This window comes from Silurus meridionalis, chromosome 12 (assembly GCF_014805685.1).
Source record: "Silurus meridionalis isolate SWU-2019-XX chromosome 12, ASM1480568v1, whole genome shotgun sequence".
Taxonomy (NCBI): Eukaryota; Metazoa; Chordata; class Actinopteri; order Siluriformes; family Siluridae; genus Silurus; species Silurus meridionalis.
Window position 1 is genome coordinate 11,845,097 of NC_060895.1, and position 20,654 is coordinate 11,865,750.

General features: G+C 40.3%; 1 protein-coding gene and 1 long non-coding RNA gene across 3 annotated transcripts; one reads left to right on the plus strand and one right to left on the minus strand.

Annotated features, from left to right (window-relative positions):
- Positions 1-328: 328 nt before the first annotated feature.
- LOC124395114 lies at positions 329-11,551 on the minus strand. Its single transcript, XR_006927602.1, has 2 exons — positions 11,168-11,551; positions 329-1,205 (listed from the first exon to the last, which is right to left on the minus strand). It is a non-coding gene; the product is annotated as an uncharacterized LOC124395114 (long non-coding RNA).
- hic1 (hypermethylated in cancer 1) lies at positions 6,756-19,115 on the plus strand. Of its 2 annotated transcripts, none has more exons than XM_046863721.1 (2): positions 6,756-7,370; positions 14,425-19,115. In XM_046863721.1, exon 2 carries the CDS (start codon positions 14,442-14,444, stop codon positions 16,653-16,655), a length of 2,214 nt encoding a protein of 737 aa, XP_046719677.1. In that variant the 5' UTR covers positions 6,756-7,370; positions 14,425-14,441; the 3' UTR covers positions 16,656-19,115. The 2 variants fall into 2 exon arrangements, with proteins under 2 accessions (XP_046719677.1, XP_046719676.1); XM_046863720.1 differs by lacking the exon at positions 6,756-7,370 and adding an exon at positions 9,028-9,421.
- Positions 19,116-20,654: the final 1,539 nt, after the last annotated feature.

The window sequence follows — 20,654 nt, forward strand, 5'->3', positions numbered from 1 at the left end:
GCTTTTGTTTTCTCTGCAGATTTTCTCTCCCTCGCTCTGCTCTTATCCCCCATTTTTCTAAGAAACAATAATTTATGATTTGTAATATTTATCATAAGACAGTACTCTTGCATGCTTGCTGCTACATGATTCATCCCAGGGTTCTGCTGGGACCCCACCATAGATTCATGCCAATATGTCTGGGAAAAGAAAAGGTGAACGCTTGGGCTTGGAAAGGACAAAATGATCCAGGATATAAGGGAGCAAAAGTTCAGTGTGATTTTTTTTTTTATAGTACAATGAATTTGATTACAGTGGAAAAAGTCAAAATAATGATAAAACAATTGCACAAGGGTAATACTTCTTTATTGCCTAGGGGTGCACTTGAAGCTCTGGAAGGTTTAAGTTAAGGCACTCAATTTATTTTTTGTTCCTTTTTTTTCAGCCATAGTGCACACAGGGTATTCAGTGAGGACGTGTTAAACACATCTTTTTTAAAGCTAATGGGTGTGGTGCGCCTGGCCAAATGCTTATGATCTAGAGAGGAAATCTAATCCTCCCACACTGGAGATTGTCCTTAACTTTAAGCAACACATGAATGGAATGTGGATGGGGAGCGTTCCTCTAGAGCCGTACAGATCACCCGAAAACATCCCTGCCCTTTGCAGAAGGAAATGTTCGGTTTACTGAGTGTTGAGTGAAAGTAATTTTTGTCTCACAACAAAGCCAACCTGGAGAGATATAATTAGGATATCTCATGCAGACAGTGATAGTAATGGGCCATGGGAATAGCAGAATGGGTTAATGGTGTTGGCTTGGAGCTGGATCGTCCTGCGGCTCCTAATTCACAGCCACCACACTTAGCTGGCTTCCAGTTTAGGATATAATGGGTGAGAAAGTTTTCCGTTGGAGCAAGATAAAGAGTGGGAGATGGATCATTGGGTTGGAAGGACAGGACTAAGAAGAACCGTTACTTGCTTGGGCAGAATTTAAAAAACAGCAAGATGGCAGGAGAACAGTACATGGCTTGCTCGGATGGCAAAACAGAAAATTAAGCAACAGGAGAAGTGAAGGAGGTAGGGGGTGGGCGAGGGAGATGAAGTGAGTGGCTGGCGTTTATGGATAGCAGATGTGCCGCTGTGGAGTTTTGGCAGGGGCCAATCGTGCCTGAGTCCCGCACTGGCTGGGTGGCACCGGGGTGAGAACGAGGTCAGCACACCGCAGCCCTACAGCTCATAAAACATTAAAAGAGAGAGAGTACATCAGAACTGCACAGAATACTGAATTCCACATGGTATAACACCTCCTTATGCTTTATTCTAAAGCAAATTTAAGAGCACTAACATTTATATCCTGAAAAAAGAACACAATACTCCTTGAGGGGTTTCTCTGATGTCATAAGCAATTTCCTCTGAACTTAAAGGATTAGAATATGCTCTATAAATAGCCCATCGACTCTCATCAGCTCACCACATATCATTTCAATGTAAGAATAATCTATGTATTTTGAAATCTTTCCTGGCATTTCTGTTGTCCCATGAACTTTTTTGAGCTATAGTTAATTCCTGCCAAAAAACTCGAACATCCTGCCATTTCCCTTAAATTCACCCTCATTTGCCCGTGCAATCGCCCCCGCTATACATCACAGTCTTGCTTTCTCGTTTCCCCTTTTTTGTACCCCTGGTCCTGACTCCCTGGTTCTTGGGGCCTGGCCAAAGTGTGTGTCCCTTGAGGGGCCAGAGAGGAGATGGAGAGAGAAAAGGGGCAGAGCAGGGGCCGAGAGACAGACTCCAAAACCACAGCTGCAGCAGCCCTGCCTCGCCTTGCCTTGTCTTCCCTTTCTCTCCCTTCACCTCACTAAGCAAGAAACTGGCCTGGCATACTCCCCAGCTCTGCCATTAATCAGAGGAGGAGGAGAAGGGTAGTGTGTGTGTGTGTGTGTGTGTGTGTGTGTGTGTGTGTGTACGTGCTGATAGAGAGCTGGCAGGAAGGGGATCGTGGTGGTGGTGGTATGGAGACCAGGACCTCCCAACAAAGCTGAAGAGTTCACCCAGCGAGCGAATGCAGGAGGGGAGGGAGGTTGTCAGACAAAAAGGCCTGGTGCGCAGATTGCGACTCGTCAGTGAGAGAGACTAAGAGGATGAGAGAGATAGAGATAAACAGAGCGGAGCAGTTGGATGGAGCTGAGATGGAGCAAGACAGAGTGGGGAGTGGGGGCGAAAAGAGAGCAGCGGAAACAGACGTGAAGTCCACTGAGGAGTAGGAGGAGAAATCCTAGATTCTGTCTATCATAGCGTATAAACATGGAAAATCTCATGGTTCAACACAAACAGATGTAGAATGTGCACTTTTGTCTCATTAAGGCAACTCGGTGCAAACGGTTTTTCACATTGCAAGTCTTTTAATGTATATCCCAGATGTCAACTCTGCTTCTCTTCCAGGTCTCCACGCAATGCTATACTGCATGCATTGCATTCATAAAAAGCTCGAGGAGGATCAAATCTACACTATAGGTCCCCATGATGTATGTGTAGGCTTTCATCAGTAGTTATGCCTAATGACTTTCATCAGTAGTGTTCAGACCTCTCAAAACATTGTTTCTCAGTGATGTTATGTTTACTTATTCCATGATATGGCAATAAAATCCATGTGTTCCATATGCCAAACTTAAATTCACCAGCAAGAAAGGAAGAGTGCCAACAGGATATAGCATGAAAGTAAGAATACATGTGTATGATGAGTGAGGGCAAACATTACCAATTCCAGTAGAGAGACAACCCCAAAATGAAAAGCCTTTCTCACTGAGGCCACAAGTATCCCTGCTACTTTTTTCCTGCTTTACCCTGAATATACAGGTGGGAGTGAAATCTAGAAAAGCAGAAACACTTCCAACCTGCTCCCCTTGCCCCCCAGGCGGCCTCCTAGCATGCCTCTCTGCTGACATAACTGCACAGAGACCTGGTGGTGAAATCGTTCTCCTTCCCTTGCTCTCATTTAATCTCTCTCTCTCTCTCTCTCTCTCTCTCTCTCTCTCTCTCTCTTTCTCTCTCTTTCTTTCCCTCTCTCTCTCTCTTGCTCTCTCTACTTCCTGGCCTCATGATGTCACACACCATATGGTTTTCAGTGAGAATTAAGCCAGAAAAGAGATTTACATAGTGGAGAGGAGAGAAAAGGAGGAGGTTCAACAAGGGTTGAGCGTAGGACACAAAACAAAGTCCAATCTTCCTTTTTTGCGGTGTGCGTATGCGTGTATTAGGTGGATCGTATGGCTGGCCTGTGTTGGGCTAATGAGGATAAAGGAGACAGCCAATATTGCTCAGAGTACAGCCATGTGCCCTGCAGATTATCATCTGGCAGGCCGGCTGCACACACAGCCCATAACCACTATTTCCACTGCTGTAGCACCTGGCATTGGGAAAGAAGGGAACCAGCCAAGAACATAGGACACACACACAGGAGGCATGGGGCCATTGTACACGACACACTCTTAAACACTCTGACACAAAAAAGGCCACATTTCAAAGTGACATCTGGTAACGATAGACACATGCCTGTATAGGTATTTTAAACAGTCACACCAGTGGGCCACTGAGTTCCACAGAGACACAGTTGTCTAGCGAGCAGTGCCCATGCCCTTTTGCCAATCCCAATAAGCCCAATTAAAGCCTGCTCTTATATCATCTATATCAATCACCCAAAGTCCTTCCAATAAACTTTTATCTCCACTAAGCAGCACCCACTTGAAGGATGGAGTCACGTTAGCCTCTCACTAAAGACTAAGAAGATGAGTGCATGGTGCATTCCTATGCATTTAAGCTGTCTCAGCACATAGAGTAGAGTAAATTAAGCCTGGGTGCATTTGTACAGTCCTACTGCACTAATCTTGGTGTAATACTCATTTAAACAGAGTGTGTCTGGCAGAAATTGGTCAATGTTCGTCCATGTGAGCAGACCACAAATAGAGAGAGGGCTCAACATTCTGCCATGGTAGGGATGCTCTGGTTAAACATTACCCTCTTCATCCCTGCACCCAAACTTTCTGCTTCAATTTTAGGCCACCTGCCAGGCCTGTACGGAGTAAGAATAACTTAATTGGAATGATATTAGTCATTGCCAGTGTGCATTGAAATGCAATGCTGTGGACCCTGTGGAGCTCAGGGACAAACAGTAGAAAACAGAAATATCTATTTCTATTGCTATGTCTGGCAGTTTCCCTGCAGCTGACGTTGCAGTGCTTAAATCCTTTCACTACCCTACCCACTTATAACTTTCCAAAATGAAAAACATAATTTTATGCATTATCTTAATTTGTTCTTTTATCTTCAGTAATGGCTTCATCCTGATCAGGTATCACGGGTCACTGGGTTTCAAAACCTTTCCGAGGAACACTGAGTGTGAGGCAGGAATACACCCTGAGTCAGGACGGACACACACTCATTCAAATCTAGCACAATGTAGATTAACACTTTTTTCAGAGGTAAAAAAAACTGGAGAAGCCAGAAAAAAACCCACACCGAGAGAACATGCTTCATAACTCCACCCAGACAGACACCTGAGGTCAGAATCAAACCATGAAGCTGCAAAGGGGTGTGTGATCTGACTTTAATATTAATGAATACAAATAAAGATTGCAGAAAATTCATTTCAGGAAACAGCAAAAATTCTTAGTTACTGCAAACAAAAAAACAAGGAAATGAGAAAAAAAAATGCCCTCTGCAAAAATCCACTTTAAACCACTTGGGATTTTTACATCACGATTCCTCACATGGTATTTATATATATATATATATATATATATATATATATATATATATATATATATATATATATATATATAGTAACTGGCTATTGTAATAATTGTGGCTCTGTATCTACCTGGGTTTTTTTAACACCATGCCATAAGGAAGGTGCACAGCATATTCTGTGTTTATTAAAATTAAATTACTGCTTACGGCATTGATCTGGAGGTGTGCAAGAGCTGACAGTTGAATTAGAGTTCATCGCTCAACACCGGTCTTAACTGAGATTTCTTTAAATAGTGTTTTGACAAGTTGGATTTAAGTCTGCCAGAGGCCTCGATAAAGAGCATATAATAAAGAACAGTGCATCTGAGAATTGTGCTGCTATTTTATGACACTGAGCATTTATATTTACACTGTGTGGTATACACTGTATGGTGTTGGTTTGTATGCCCCGTGTTTGCAGGATAGGCTCTGGACTCACCATGAATATGTTGATATACATAAACCATGAATAAATTGATGTTTTCATTTGTTTTCCTTCCATCATTGTGGTTAACATAGTTAAGGACTGCATGCAATACAATTTCTTACTCATTTCTTCTAATTACAGTTCTGAAGACTGTTCTAAAGATTGCTATATGGAAACACCTCCATGATGTCCCACATTCATTTTTAGACTCCATGTCAAGAAGGTCAAGCAGTATAATATCATACTGCACCTTACAGCTTTCTCCTTAGCTATTGTGTTCTATCTTTAACCACTGTTTCTGCCATCGATACTAATGTCTTATGAATTATATTCCACACTTTGGTGATAAAAGTGAACTGAAAACCGGCCAGGTGCTGAAGGGGCTCACATCTGTCCTTTGTCTAGCTTTGCCTATCTATGTCACTGAGGTTATCAACAGTTCATCAAGAGAAACTGGAAGTGAGAAACAATACCTCTGCTTCTTTTAAGCTGGACTCCTGTGACTTTGACCACTCTAGTGAAAGAGCAGCATCTTGATCTTGGGTAATTCAAGGGAAAAGCCCTGGAACGGACATCAGTCATCTGCTAAAGTGATTCATAGGTCAGGGACAGACAGTGACATACAGACTACTGTCAGGTGAGTGTATCCCTCGATCAACCTATATATTGCTAAAACCAGGTGAATGAATATGACAATACAAATATATCAGAACTCTATTGGATGCCAACAACTGTGTGAAATTGCTGAAGTGTCTGAAGTTATTGTATAATTAATAACAATGCTAGAATTGACTAATGATATGTCACAGACACAGGAAGTTAGAGTGCTTGGGTCTCCACAGTGCACATTCACAATCCCTAAATGACAATTTTTATCTATTTAAAAAAGACATTCAATTTTAAGTATATGGGTAAGCTTAGTTCAAATGATAAAGCAATGAATCATTACAAAAGTACCTTTTTTGGTGACCATATCACGTTATCATCGTTCTCAAAAGAGGTCGGAAATCTCTCAGAGGTAGATGAAGTATTGCCAGGAGTCTGCACTTTTTAAAATGACGTTCCTGTGGTAAGGATCCGCCACTATTGAGGTTGTCACAGTTTTTATAAACCTAATTGCCTAATCACTTAAATTGGGCTGAATCCAAACCTCAATAACTACAAAGCCAAGTACACTCAGACAAAAGAAAAAAAGTTTTTCAATAGTTCTTTAAAGGGTTATTGGAAATGTACAGATACCAGGGTTCTTCTTAGAACTCTTTCTGAAAGGGTAAAGAATTAAATAAAATAAATTACAAAAAGGATCCGCAAAAGAAAACTCTCTAACCTGAAGTGAACAAATATGATGCTGCAAATCTTAATGTTTGTATTATCTTTAATATATAAGATTTGATCATAATATTTATTATTATTATTATTATTATTATTATTGTTATTAATTACAGAAAAAGTTCTTGTTTGCTAACTACAAATTGAACTCAGCTCAAAACAAACCAGCTGTAACTCATAATATATCCTGCCACTATTAATATAGAAATGTAATTTAATCTATACATTTTAATAGCCTATTAATATAACCGAGTATATAAAAGAGTAAAAAAACAGTACACTGTTTATCCGTTGAATTGGTATACAGGGTTAAAGGTGACTTGAACTTCTTTATGTATATCAGGAGATCGAGGAGCACCTGCCGCATTACATCTAGTCCTCATGCAGATCGGGTTAGAAGGACCAGACAAGAACATATATGTTCATGTACATATATACACTGTTAGATAAACATGTGCATGAATAACTGCATGAATGAGATGATGAGATGTCAGAGTTTGGCCATGCTGCCCGCTGCCGCTCTACGTGGAAGGCCGTGCGCACACGGTAACCGGTAGGTGTCGCTGCGCGCGCGGTCAGCAGGTCGCTACAGTCAGCACCGAGAGCAGCTCCAACCGGAACGTCCGATACAAACCGCGGCACGTGCGGAGTCAAAAGAGAGCGAGCGAGAGAGAGAGAGAGAGAGAGAGAGAGAGAGAGAGAGAAGAGGAAGAAGAAGAAGAAGAGGCGAAGACGAGTCCACCATAACTCAAGGTAGCGATCAGCAGAGGACTGTTTTTTGGATATCTGTGGATGAGGAAATCCTGCAGAGAGAAAACTCAGCCGAGCGGTCCATCAGACATGACTCCGAGGTGGGTTTCAAAAAAAAAAAGGGGGGCAGGGAGAGTGTATTCTAAAGTACCACTTGTGGCTGCGTTCTAATCCGCATACTAAAGAGCATGTCCGAATAGTTTGCTGTTTTTGGACATACTGTTCAGTTCAGTGGTGAGCGGTTTGGGACGGAGCCCAAGTGTAGCCTACCTGCGGCGGCCATGTTTAGGTGAGCTCAGTGAGCGCGAGACCAGTGCGCCGTTACCATGGAGACGCCGGACACCCAGTCGCGTCTGCTGCGTCTGAACTTGGCTGGAGATTTGATTGCGACTTAATAATAATATTATTGATAATTCATTTTATTGTTGTTCTAATCATTATTAAGGCGACAGACAGAAAAACAGAAAATTAAGTATATTAAAAAAAACGCTACAAAATAGCACCAAATAGCTAATAATCTGCAGGATATAATTTATTTGTATACAATTTAAATATTTAAATTTGTCCCAGTAAAGTAGATTACTGATAGGACAGTTTCCTGTACGAAGGTGTACGTGTTAAAGACGTAAGATGTAAGATTTTTTTACACCTCTGTGGACCAAGTTTCAGGCCAAGAGAAAAACAGCAAACTCTTTCTTTCTTTCTTTCTTTCTTTCTTTCTTTCTTTCTTTCTTTCTTTCTTTCTTTTAAAATTTTCCTGAATGATTAGTGGTAGATCCTTACTAGAAAAGACTAATCCTTCACTAAATATCTTACAATCTGTTACTCATAGTTATACATCTATATACCTCATCTGTGCATCTTAAAAAAGGTAAATTCAATATAAATAAAATCCCCCCAAAATGTCAGGTTGAATATATTTAAAGCAGTTCATTTAGCAAAAATTAAAAAAAAAGTTGTTTGCATATTTTACAGTGGTTTAGCCGATAGTTCCTAACATGTATTTCTATATGTATTCATTTTACATTTATTTACTCATAAATTCATACAGTAAGTAAGAATATGTCTACAATATCCATTCATAAAAAGCGAATCACTGAGAAGGTAAGATCAGAAAAATAAAAACAATCAACCGAATAAAATTAAATAAAATCAAACATTGAACAAGTCAGGATAATAAAAAAAAAAAAAAAAAACTTTTGGAAAGAAAACAAATACAGCTGGATTGTTTAGTCTTAATCAAATAATGAATTAGATATTATCATAATTATTTTTTATAATTAAAAAAATCTATAAAACCAATGGAAAATAAATATTACAACCTATCTTAAATCTCTGTAATGTCCCAGTCATCATTCTACAAAGTTTATTTCCCCAATGAATTATAGTTAATTAAAACTTTTTAAAGCGAGGATGTTTATGAGACATATGAGGGCACAATTCACAGCCAACACAAGCACCATTCGGGTTTTTTTGTCCTTTTTCCCCTCCAGAGTTGTACATGATGATGATATCTGGTTGTTCTGTAGGACTGCTTTTCTACAGAACTGAGCAGGGTGTGATATACTGTAAAACGCCTGTCTCTTTAAGGCGAGGCAAACGGAGTTTTTGTCAAGTTCAAGTTGGGGTCACTGTTAGTTCCTGCCCTTGCTTTTACCTTTTGAGTTTTATAGTAGACTGACATCACACACACACACACACACACACACACACACACACACACACACACACACACACACACACACACACACACACACAGCTAGATCGTTCGCCATTCGCTTTTATATATATATTTCACACACTCTTTCACACGCAAAAAAAAATAAAGAAAATTACTACAAATAAGAAAAAAAGTCATGCTGTAGCGAGGGCACATATTTTATAGGAGGAGGGAAAGAGGTGGAGAGTGAACAAGCAATCCTGACAACAGAGAGAGAGAGAGAGAGAGAGAGAGAGAGAGAGAGGGAGGGCGAACAACATTCAAAGCAATTAATAACCTTAAAAAAAGTGTTGGCAGTCGTGTGCGGAAAACTGGCATGGTTTTTGGAGGCTGGCAGTTCAGAGTTGAGACGTCAGAAATGCATGCATTAGAGCGCTGAGATGATCATTACCGGAGACTCGGAGCGGATGGCAGAAGATCTCGGGTATCCAGGTAACTCCTTATGTATATATGTGTGTGTGTATATATACATTTATATATACATTTATATATAATATGTTTATGTATATATTTTATAAATGTTTTTTACGAAGGTTTTTTTTTCTAACCTGCAACTTCGATAAACCCACTTATATAACCCTTATTCCATCAATCCCTGCTTTCGTTTATTTATTTATTATCATTATTATTTGAATGCTACGGTATAAAGTTAAATCGTTTCTGCTTGGATGGCATGGTCATTTTTTACGCTTTCCACGTTATGAGCAGATACAAATGGAATTCCCCAAAGTGTAATAACTTTATATCGATTAGTTATTATGCTTCAGCAGTAATTAGTTGAATAATCTATCTAATTCGGATCAAACACCGAATGTAGCTTTTTGTAGAGATCTTTGGTTCATTTCAGCACTTTGCCAAGTGATAAGTCGCAGTATGAGTACGAAAGTGCGTGGTGTTTTACTTTATAATGAGATGATATTGGTTAAGATTGGTCAGGCATGGATGCTGATGCGACTGCGTATTGTTCTCACAAACCAAAGCACGTGCAGAATTATTTTCTCAACTACTGCCAATGTGTGAAATAGGGACAAAAACACTGTGAAAAATGCAACCGCAACCTCTGTCACTTGAGCTCATTACCTTTACAGGCAGTGAAGTGAAGGTGAAGGAATCAGGAACATGAATTTGAAATAAGGAATTGCAGTATATAAGTGCTATGTAAAGAGCATATCCTTCAACTATGTGATTTGTTTTTGTCCTGGTGTGCATGTCTACAAAATGGGAACATTTTGAATGTTTTAAAGAAATACTTCAAATAGTGTTTGCAAAATGCAGCTGCTTACAGTGGTGCAAAATAAAGAGATGTGTTCAGGAGCTTTAGAGAAAGAGCAGAGAAATAGTTTCGGCGTTGAGCTTCTAAGTTAGACTGGTACACTGAGGTGACTTTCTTTGCCTGGAGGAAAAAGTTGCAAAATGTGATTGAAAGTTGAGCTGGTGTGATAAAAACGAGTGTAGCGGTGTTAACGGGATTTGTGAATGAACTTGGTGTGTGTGTGTGTGTGTGTGTGTGTGTGTGTGTTGCCGAGGGACAGAGATAGCGAGAGCGCCGCTGCTTGCACTTTCTCCTCCGAGCAGCTCAATTGTGCGCGCATCAGGGCATAAAAAGGACTGTGTCAGATCTTGTCTCTGCATTGACTGAAAGCGCCTTCACTTCACTTCATGGTGCTTCTCTGGAGAAATCTAATTTATAAAAGGTCCTGACCTTAAAAAGCTGCTGAAATAAGTAAAAGCTTTATTTATTTATTATTTTATAAGTATTCACACGCATAGTCCTAAATGGTCATTTAAATGATATGATCGAGGCATTTTGTCAATGTATTTGACATTACTTTAGATGATAATGTATTTGACATCACTTTAGATTCTTTCTGTAGGTGTATTAATGAATCTCGGTCACCTCGGCACTAGTATACAAAAACGTTTTTTACGCCAAACGTGTTATTCTTTAATGAATTTATTTGTGCTATGTTATTACGCGTAAATAATTTTATAGGGCTCATTTACGCTCGAAGACATTCTTGAAGCGCACATCATCTACAATGACAGTTTTCTATTCCCAGCTGAGGCGTTAAATCATGTTATACAATACTGGGTTCCGAGACTGAACTTTATAAATGATAACTATTATAACTATTATAAATATAACTATATATCGCATAGAACTATTATTAAACCTACCTGTAAATACGTATTTAGCCATCGTAGTGAGGAAAGAAGTTGGAAGATTGAAGATGGATTTGTGGTCAAGAGCTGATAGACAGTTCGAGGGCGGAAGGAGACAGAGACAGACAGACAGAGAGAGTAAGAAAGGGAATGAGAGAGGGAGGGAGAGAGAGAGAGAGAGAGAGAGAGAGAGAAAGGAAGTCAGAGTGATGTACTGTAGGTACAGACAGACTTTAATTCCCTCATATTGAGACCCCTGCCTCAACCCAAAAACTAGCCAAGTGACAACACAGACAAAACACAGGACCTAATGAATACCAAACCGTCCAAAATAGGACCCACGGGCCGGCCTTAAGCAAGAGCATGGATCATACCAAATATAGCAAATTAGTCCATCACACCAAGACTATATATTGGGAATAGGGATATTGTCATTTGGGAATAATTGTTACTTGACTCAATACTGATTGCTTCTTATATGCAGTGTCTTTATAATAATAATAATAATAATAATAATAATAATAATAATAATAATAATCATCATCATCATCATCATCATTATTATTAATAAGACTCTTCTTATATCTAACGTTCTTGTTTGCACCTGTTTACTTTTTTTTTTATAGGTGAAGTGTTTTACTTAACGGGCTTCATTCATTAAAGCAGACATTGTTGACCTGAAAGGTGATCGTTAGGTTTAAGATGATGTGTATTTAGATAATCAGCATTTGTTTTAAGACTTGCAAGGTAAATGTAAGGATCGGTATGTGATATATTTGACATTCCGTTGGTGGTGGTTTATTTTCGACTGCAGAAGAGACCCATTCGTCTACTGATGGTTTGTAAAGAGCGCAGGGGCCGTGTACAGGAGGATATAAGTGTTTACGCGTGGAGTTCAAACAAAGCTTTTGAAACATGATTTACTTATGCTACCGCTTCCCCTTTTTGACTCGACGCTCTGAGCCTTAACTTTTAATGCCCTAATCGACAAAAAAATGCAACATTCTATTTACTTAGATTCTGATTTTATTGCTCATATTATCATAAACTTCAAACACAAACTTTTAGATATTGCTGTTTTTTTGTGTATTTTTTTTAATCAACTTGTAAGCAATGACACAACCCGCAATGTTTCTTTTTTCCCTCTTCAAACACTGTCGTTGTTAAATAAGAAAGATGTAACCCTTTCACTTTTCGCGTTATATTACACCTGCAAAAGATGAGATGATGCGCCAGGCTCGGGGATTACTGAAGGATATTACCGAGGCAAACCCCAAGCAGTGGCTTTCTTTTCCTCGACGACCGATCTGGGAAGAAATGCAGAAAATGCGCACTATCATTGCGCACATATCAATGTCATCTCAGCCACTAATGGCGCACTACAATAATCTGGATTAAGGATTTGGTATAAATAAAGATCTAGGCTCACAAAGGTGCTATATACTTTTAAACTGAAAAAAAGTTTTTTTTGTAAAATTGTTTATATTTTTGTATATATTGATATTGAGATAATTTATTAGGAGTATCCCTACATGCTAGAAATAAAAATGCGTAAAATGCATTTTTTTTTTTTAGAAAAAAGCGGATATGCACTTAGTGCTACAGGTGTACCGTAGAGCTAAAGACTTATGATTGATATTATCTTAATTTTCTTTTCGTGCTGTGGCTTGACTACTCTTGGCCGTTATTTTTGTGTAAATGACAGTTTTACTTTTTTATGTTCGCAAGCTGCTTGATTTGTGCCAGACTGGTCACTCGTTAACTTATAGTCTTCTCACAAAAGTAACTATATCATCGCCAGAATGCGGATAAGTGTGAGATCAGCTTTAGGAGCGTGTCTCTACGTTCATGCGTAGACGCACTTTATCAGGCTGCGCGCGCGCATTAAAGCAGGTCGCGCGACACACACCGCCTGTGTGTCCGGAGTGCAACTCCGTGTGTAGAGAAGTGTGAGGGAGAGATCAGTGCGTTTCAATTATTCATTTTTTGCCCTACTGCCATTTTGATACACTGATCATCCTGAATTGGTAGAATGAATAAAAAACCAAAACAAAAAACAAACAAAAAAAAAACATAACCTACAGAACTTGCTTTCATTGCATATAAAACCACACTGATCGTCGTGCATGCACTATTACATACCGAATAAGTTGACATTATAACTGACATATAACATTAACGAAGAGTTTACAGTGTCATCTATCTGATCGGTACAGAAGTAAAGGAAAAAATAAAATGAAACTTATAAATACAGACTTCCTTATTCCTTTCTAGAGACGCGAACGTGCAAAGATATAAACAAAGAGAGGATGAACTAATGTCGGGATGACTATGGCTGACCTTATTTATTTAGCTGCTGGTTTCCCATCACTGAAGTCAAGCCCTAGGGGACCCCAGAAAACTGTTTAATCTTGTCTATAAAGTACACGCACTCTGTAGTTTTGTTTAAACAACACATCCTGGTAAATGAATATGGCATGCAATAGGGATTTGTATGTTTAAGAGCAGAGATATTAATTTTGTCAATCAACTCTGATAATAATTACTATTTTACATATAATGTTGATAAAGATTCATTTTGTGTCCCAGCAATTTAAATCAAGTGTGCCTATAGTTCCTTATTTGACCGAGCTGAAAGAGAGACGAGTGTCCTATCTTTTATTGGACACATTTTTGTCCCACTGGTTTATACCTGCTGTTCGTCACACTTGCAAAACCTTCAGTAAGACTTTGTTTAAAACTTCACACACCACCTCTGGAATGCTTTATCAGAAAGACAGCAATATGAAAACTCATTAATAATTTCATTTTCACCTATGCCTTCCGCAGTGTTTTAATGTGAGGTTTGAACACTGTTGCCCCTTTTCATTTATAACATTACTCAATTATAAATATTAATTTAGACCTTTTATGGACCATGGCTTAAAAATATTTTTGACATTCGCTTTCTGCAAAGACAGCATGACTGTGAACCACAGGGACCATATTTGGACTGTGCATTCAGTATATATAACTGGCCAACCAGTAATATATGTAGAACTTCCCTCAGGTACTCTTCTGAAGTTATTGGCCTCAAGTGATCTTTTTGATCAATACTTATTAAACAAGACTATTTGGCCTGAGAATGACATCCTGAACTGAAGTGTCAGTTTACTGTGCTGCTTTCCAGCTGTACTTTAGACTTTGACATCATTTTAAAAAACCCAACAGTGTACAAGAGTTCATATAGAGGTTCTTAGGAAAGGTCTGAATGTCTTTTCTTACTGTTTCAGGTGGTGGACTGAAGACAATGCTGGATGCCATGGAAGTCCCAAGTCATGCTAGGCACCTCCTCTTGCAACTGAACACGCAACGCACCAAAGGCTTCTTGTGTGATGTCATCATAGTGGTGCAAAATGCTCTATTTCGTGCTCATAAGAACATTCTGGCTGCCAGCAGCCTCTACCTTAAATCCCTTGTTGTCCACGACAACCTCATCAACCTGGACCATGAGATGGTGAGTCCAGGTGTTTTCAGAGTCATCCTTGACTATATATACACAGGACGTTTAGCTGAAGGTGACCCCACCTCTCCCACAGAGCCCAACATAGGTGCAGTGCTAGCAGCTGCTAGTTATTTGCAGCTGTTGGACTTGGTAGCCTTGTGCAAAAAAAAGCTAAAAAGAAATGGGAAATACCACTTACGACCCACATCTGGGTTTCTGCCTTACAATAAAATGAGCCCAAGTGGCATGTTGGGGGGAAGGCTGCGAGTGTCCACTCCAGTAATACAGCCCTGCTTTCCTGGTGGGGTGATGAGCACACCTCGAGGCCCTTCATTGGAAGATATACCACCACACTCCCTGGCCCCCCATGTAGGAGAGATTTATGCACCAATCCCTACACAGGGCCAACAGCCCTACCCTCATACTCAAGCAACCCTGCCTCCACAGCCAGGTCTACGTTTGCCTTCTGCTGACAGGAACTGCTCACCCATATATGGCCTAGACCTGTCCAAGAAGAGCCCCAGCTCCCAGCAACATTCTACACATCCTCATCTGAGTCACCCTAATGAGGAGCCAGAGGGGGAACTGAGTCACCGCACAAGCCCTCTGCTTAGCCCTTCTGATGGACCCGGGAAAATGGAAGCTGCGCACCACACTGGCTCTCTCACTCCACGGTCTTTTCCCCTCCTCAACCCACTGCCCCAACTCCCTCGTTTTCAGCGTTCAAGTTCACAGGGCCAGGAGGCTTACCCCTGCCCACCAAGCCCAGAGCCCTCTGAAGAACCAGGAGATCGCAGCAGGGATGGATCCAACATTTACCGCTGGGTCAAGAATGAGCCCATGACCTACAGTGTGGAGGACGAAGATGAGGATGATGAGGAAGATGATAGTGGGGGCATGGGTGAGCAGGATAAAGAGACACACCACCAACATATGAATCACCACAAAAACAATGAGGAGAAGTTGAACCTGAGTGAGGGAGGCTATGACAGGCCAGCATGTGATGGAGAAGATGAAAATGGGACAGGCAGTGAAGAAACAGGCAGCAGCGAAGGCCGGCCATCACCCCCTGGTCCCCGTGGAAGGTATCATATGCCCTATGAGCCAGAAAGTTTTGGAGATAACCTTTATGTATGCATCCCATGTGGAAAAGGGTTCCCCAGCTCTGAGCAACTCAATGCTCATGTAGAAACCCATGCAGAAGAGGATCTCAACCATGTGGGAGAGCTAGAAAACCCAAACAGCAATGGCACTGACAAACCCGCCATCACCAATGGACCCACAAACCTAAACAGCACCGGAAGCCTTCACAGCTCCTACTTAGACAGTAAATCAGGGCAGAACCTACATCCAGTGGGCATTGGGGAAATGATTCGGCCATATCGCTGTGCCTCCTGTGACAAAACCTACAAAGATCCAGCCACCCTAAGACAGCATGAGAAGACCCACTGGCTGACCCGCCCTTACCCCTGCAGCATCTGTGGCAAAAAATTCACCCAGCGTGGCACAATGACTCGCCACATGCGTAGTCACCTGGGCTTGAAGCCTTTTGCCTGTGATGCCTGTGGCATGCGTTTCACAAGGCAGTACAGGCTCACTGAGCATATGCGCATTCACTCCGGTGAAAAGCCATACGAGTGCCAGGTGTGTGGTGGCAAATTTGCCCAGCAGCGAAACCTCATTAGTCACATGAAAATGCACAGCAGTGGAGGAAATGGTGGGGGATTTATATCTGATGGCAAGCTGAAGATGGACTTCTCTGAGGGTATCTTTCCCCTTAGTAAGTATGCAGCAGAACATCTTGGCCTGAAACAGGAGAAGGCCTCAGAGCTTCTTGCACAGGCCTCTCAGCAGTTGCTGGCTGATGCCAAGGCCATAGAGAGCCTTTATCCACTGTCCAAACTGACTGCAGAGCACCTAGGCCTCACTCATGATAAGATGGATGTCCTGTCAGTTCCACCTGCCTCTCAACATCTCCCTGCAGAGGCACGCACCATTGATCGCTACTCCCCCAGCTAGAAAGGAGACCACCAACTTTGTCTTCCATCAGCAGAGCTCAGATGCTCAGCTATGACACATAACCAAATGCCTGAATGCTGCCCACATTATATTAACTCTCACCTCATTTTTAGTGAACCTGCACCTCAGACACAGGAGGAAAGAGACCTTTAGCCAGAAAAATGCACACAGGTGCACTGTCTGTCCTAAGTGCCTTTCTCTACAGATTTAGCAGTATAGCCATTTAAAAAAAAAGTAAAACTGTGTTATTTATAATTTGTTCCAACCAAGGACACACTCACGTAACAGTGCAGTATTTATATGAAAGAAATCTTTTTTTATTCATCTTCCGAGCCAACCAGTCCATTGAAAACCAAAAAAAGAGATTTTTATTTATTTGTTTTTGTATGTAAGTAAAACCCAAAGAAAATTTCAAAAGAGTGTTGCAATTATACCCTTAACCTGTGTAATAAGTGTGACTAGTGTATATAGCATGCATAACAAAGCACATATGAACGATCTTAAGAGCTTCTGACCTGGACGGAAAAGGGATTTAGGGCAAAAGGGAAAGTAGCATCTTTGGAATTTTAAGACAATTGGAGAGCATTGGAATATTGGATCTCTCCTGTAAATCAGTTTCCTACTTTTCTGAGTGGCCCAGCATTCCTATAAAAAAGGGAGCAACTATGTGAAGTAATTGCTTCCGCACTTCGGCAAAGTGACTTAAACTTATCTATGCATTGATATAGTCCTGTTCTGCAGAGAGAATATCCAGAGTGTCATATATAGTTTTAACTATTTTTGCATAATTTACCCCACCCCCTTACAAGTGCCTTCGTACTGGTTGTTTAAAGAAGAAAAAGCAAATCCATTTGAGTGCACCACTGACATATTATTGTGCATAATCCAATCATGCCAGTAATCCGTGGTGGTAAATTTATGTCCATCTAGTGAGATAGACTAAGCATGGGTGTTGCCTTTAAAATCGGGTAATATTTACAATGCAGCGATGCAGACCAAACATTCTTCAGGGGAACACAGTGAACCCATTAGAAAGCCTTCAAGCCTCGACAACACTGAAAACCAAACAAATAGCTATCGAAACAAAAGCATTTTTTTCTAGATCCAGTGTATATAAACGCTATCCAAGCAACCCATGTTATTTGATAAATAATGAATCTAATAGCATTTAAAGTAAACATCCATAATCAGAGTATACGTCACAGAGAGCTGCATAGGCCCACTCATGGTGTTGTTCCTTTCAGGTTAATATGTGAAGCTGTTAATGTGACAGCCACGAAGATTAGACATAGGGCACTGATAGCACGGATAAATCTCAGCACTCTCACTGCAGCTGTTCCACTCAGGATAAGCCCTGTGAAATCCCCAATTCTCTCAGACTGTTCGCACTGACTGTCAGCCTGATCCCAGATTTCATGGCTGCTACGCAGTCTTGTGATGTACACACTGCCTGGATCACCCCGAACGCATGCCCAACGACCACCTGCCTGTAAAATATAGACAGCACACCCAATTTTGTGTCTTTAAAGACATATGATGTCTTAATATGTCACATATCAATATTTTATTTTTATGCACCTGTACCTTATTTTTATATTCGAATAATACTGGGAAGGTCCACTTTTTTTTTTTTTTTTTTTTTTTTAAGAGGGGAGTTTGTTGACCACTATTGACATTTACAACCTCAAAAGGTAAATGTGAAGACTTACTTAAGCCATAAATGCACTGTGATAGGACTAATAACCCTCCCAGCCTTAGTGAGTATACTGAATATATTACAGTGTTGTAGGTAATTTCAGTACACTGCCTTCTAGAAACTTTACTGTAGCATGTCGTTATGTTGATGTTTCTTTTGGTCACATTTGTTCGATTGACTCTTAAACCAAAGAGAAGTGAAACTGGTGCTTAACTCAGGACCTGACCCATCGCAGTATGGGAGACAAAGTTAGGTAATAGCTAAGCAGGTGCCCACACACACACTTACTTACACACACACACACACACACACACACACACACACACACACACACACACAAACAGAAATCCCCTGTTAAGGCAGAGATGTCCTCTTCAAAACGGTGGTTATTTCAAGAATATCAGAATGTGTTCATGTTGTTTAATCTATAATTGTTAACATTGTTTCTAAGTAGTTTACCTAACTGTCTTCAATTCGTATGTTTTTAACCGACATTTCTGCATGAGCACCTGTAAATAGTCCTGTGTATGCAGCACAACTCTGAACACACCCTATTCCCCAGAGCAATATCCATCCTTAGTGTGAAATGCTATGCTGTATATAAAATGCTGTGTTTATCAATAATTCGCTGCAGTGATAAACACTGGGGTTGACTTGGTAAAGAAGAAGCATAGTTTCTAAAGTTGACTGACCCATGTACAGGGTGTGACTGAAGGAGCTTCAGCTGAAACCTTGGCAATAAAGCAGGACTGGGTTCCCACTTAGACTTTGTATATACTGACTATTAAACCACACACACACGCACAAAAAAAACACAGTGTGTTTGGGCCTTGTGTGTTGTAATTTCCCAATACATTTTAAGTGGATAGCAGAGATCCATGCAGGCACACACACGTCGCACGTACACACACACGCACACACACAAGGACACAGTGTAAACAGCCTACGACCAATATTAATACAATATTATGCTATTATAACAGTGAAATCTGTGACCACAGACATATTAATTCACACAGACAATGTGGATTTTAGTCCTGGGTATATAAATCTCCCACTCCCCTTCTCTGCCATTCTTTAAGCACCTCACAGATCTGGTGGATTATCTTTCTTGTCATTTACGACAGTCAAAAAAAAAAAAATATATATATATTTTTAAATCATTGTTATTTTTTAACCAATAACCATTCCAGAGACTCAGAAAATCAAATTTTGTACTGTAGATGTGCACAAACCAGAATTTTGCATATGCAGCATGAGACAGGTGACATGCTTACTTGTGTATTATTATTAGTCTTAGCATGTGTGCACTTCAGGGAATACATTAAACTTGAGCAGAGGAACTTTCATATTGGTAGTAGCTGTGAGCAGGATGCATAGAGTGGTTTTGTTCGTTAATGCTATAGAGAGCAGGAGAAAGAGAGAGAGAGAGAGAGAGAGAGAGGTTAGCAAAGATTAGGAATTCCAAAGTTTTGTCCTGATTATAAAAGAGTAATCTATGACTCCTTTCCATTCAGAAAAAGAACGCAATATCTGGCCTGCTTTACATTTCCTTTTGCTCCTTTTTCATCTTCATGCCTTTTTTACTCTGGACAGAGGCATTGTTTGACAGTTTACAAAGGACTGTTAACTCTCTGGTCACTCATCTCCTCCAAAGAGTGGGCCAAGTGAAGAAAAGCAAAGCTTGGGAGATGAAGAGAAATATGTGGAACAAAACACTGTACTAACCATACTTCATAAACTGGTCCAAAGGAAATATTCCTCTCAGTCTGAGGAAGCTCTGTCAGTCAGAGCAGAAACCAAAGCCTACTAAAGCCAGCCTTAAAGTTTATATGGACAGAATCTACTCAGCAAAAAAGTTGTATAAACATCCAATTCAAAAGTGTATTACTATGTTACTGTGGGTGTTTAAAACATGGCTATTCTGGTCCCACTAAAGGTTTAATTTGAGCTGGATCCTGTGGGCTAAAGCATCAGATTTATCGATGAATGCATGACTGCTGCTGAGATAATCTTATCTTGCCCATATCACAGAGATTTAAAAAAAAATGTCTTATTCATACAGTTCTATGTAACAGTAGTTACTATTTGTGCTAGTATCCATCTATGGTTATGGATGCTGATTCTTGACTAAATGAGAACTTTTTTAAACTCAGTCCTGTGGCAGCATGCAGTGTCATTTCTGTCAGTTTAGAGATTGGCTGATTGGAAAATGGCCATTATGCACTTGTCCATTTGCCATGCAGATCAGCAAGACAGAGCATGTGATAAAAAGCGAATGATTCTTGACAAATTTGATTGTA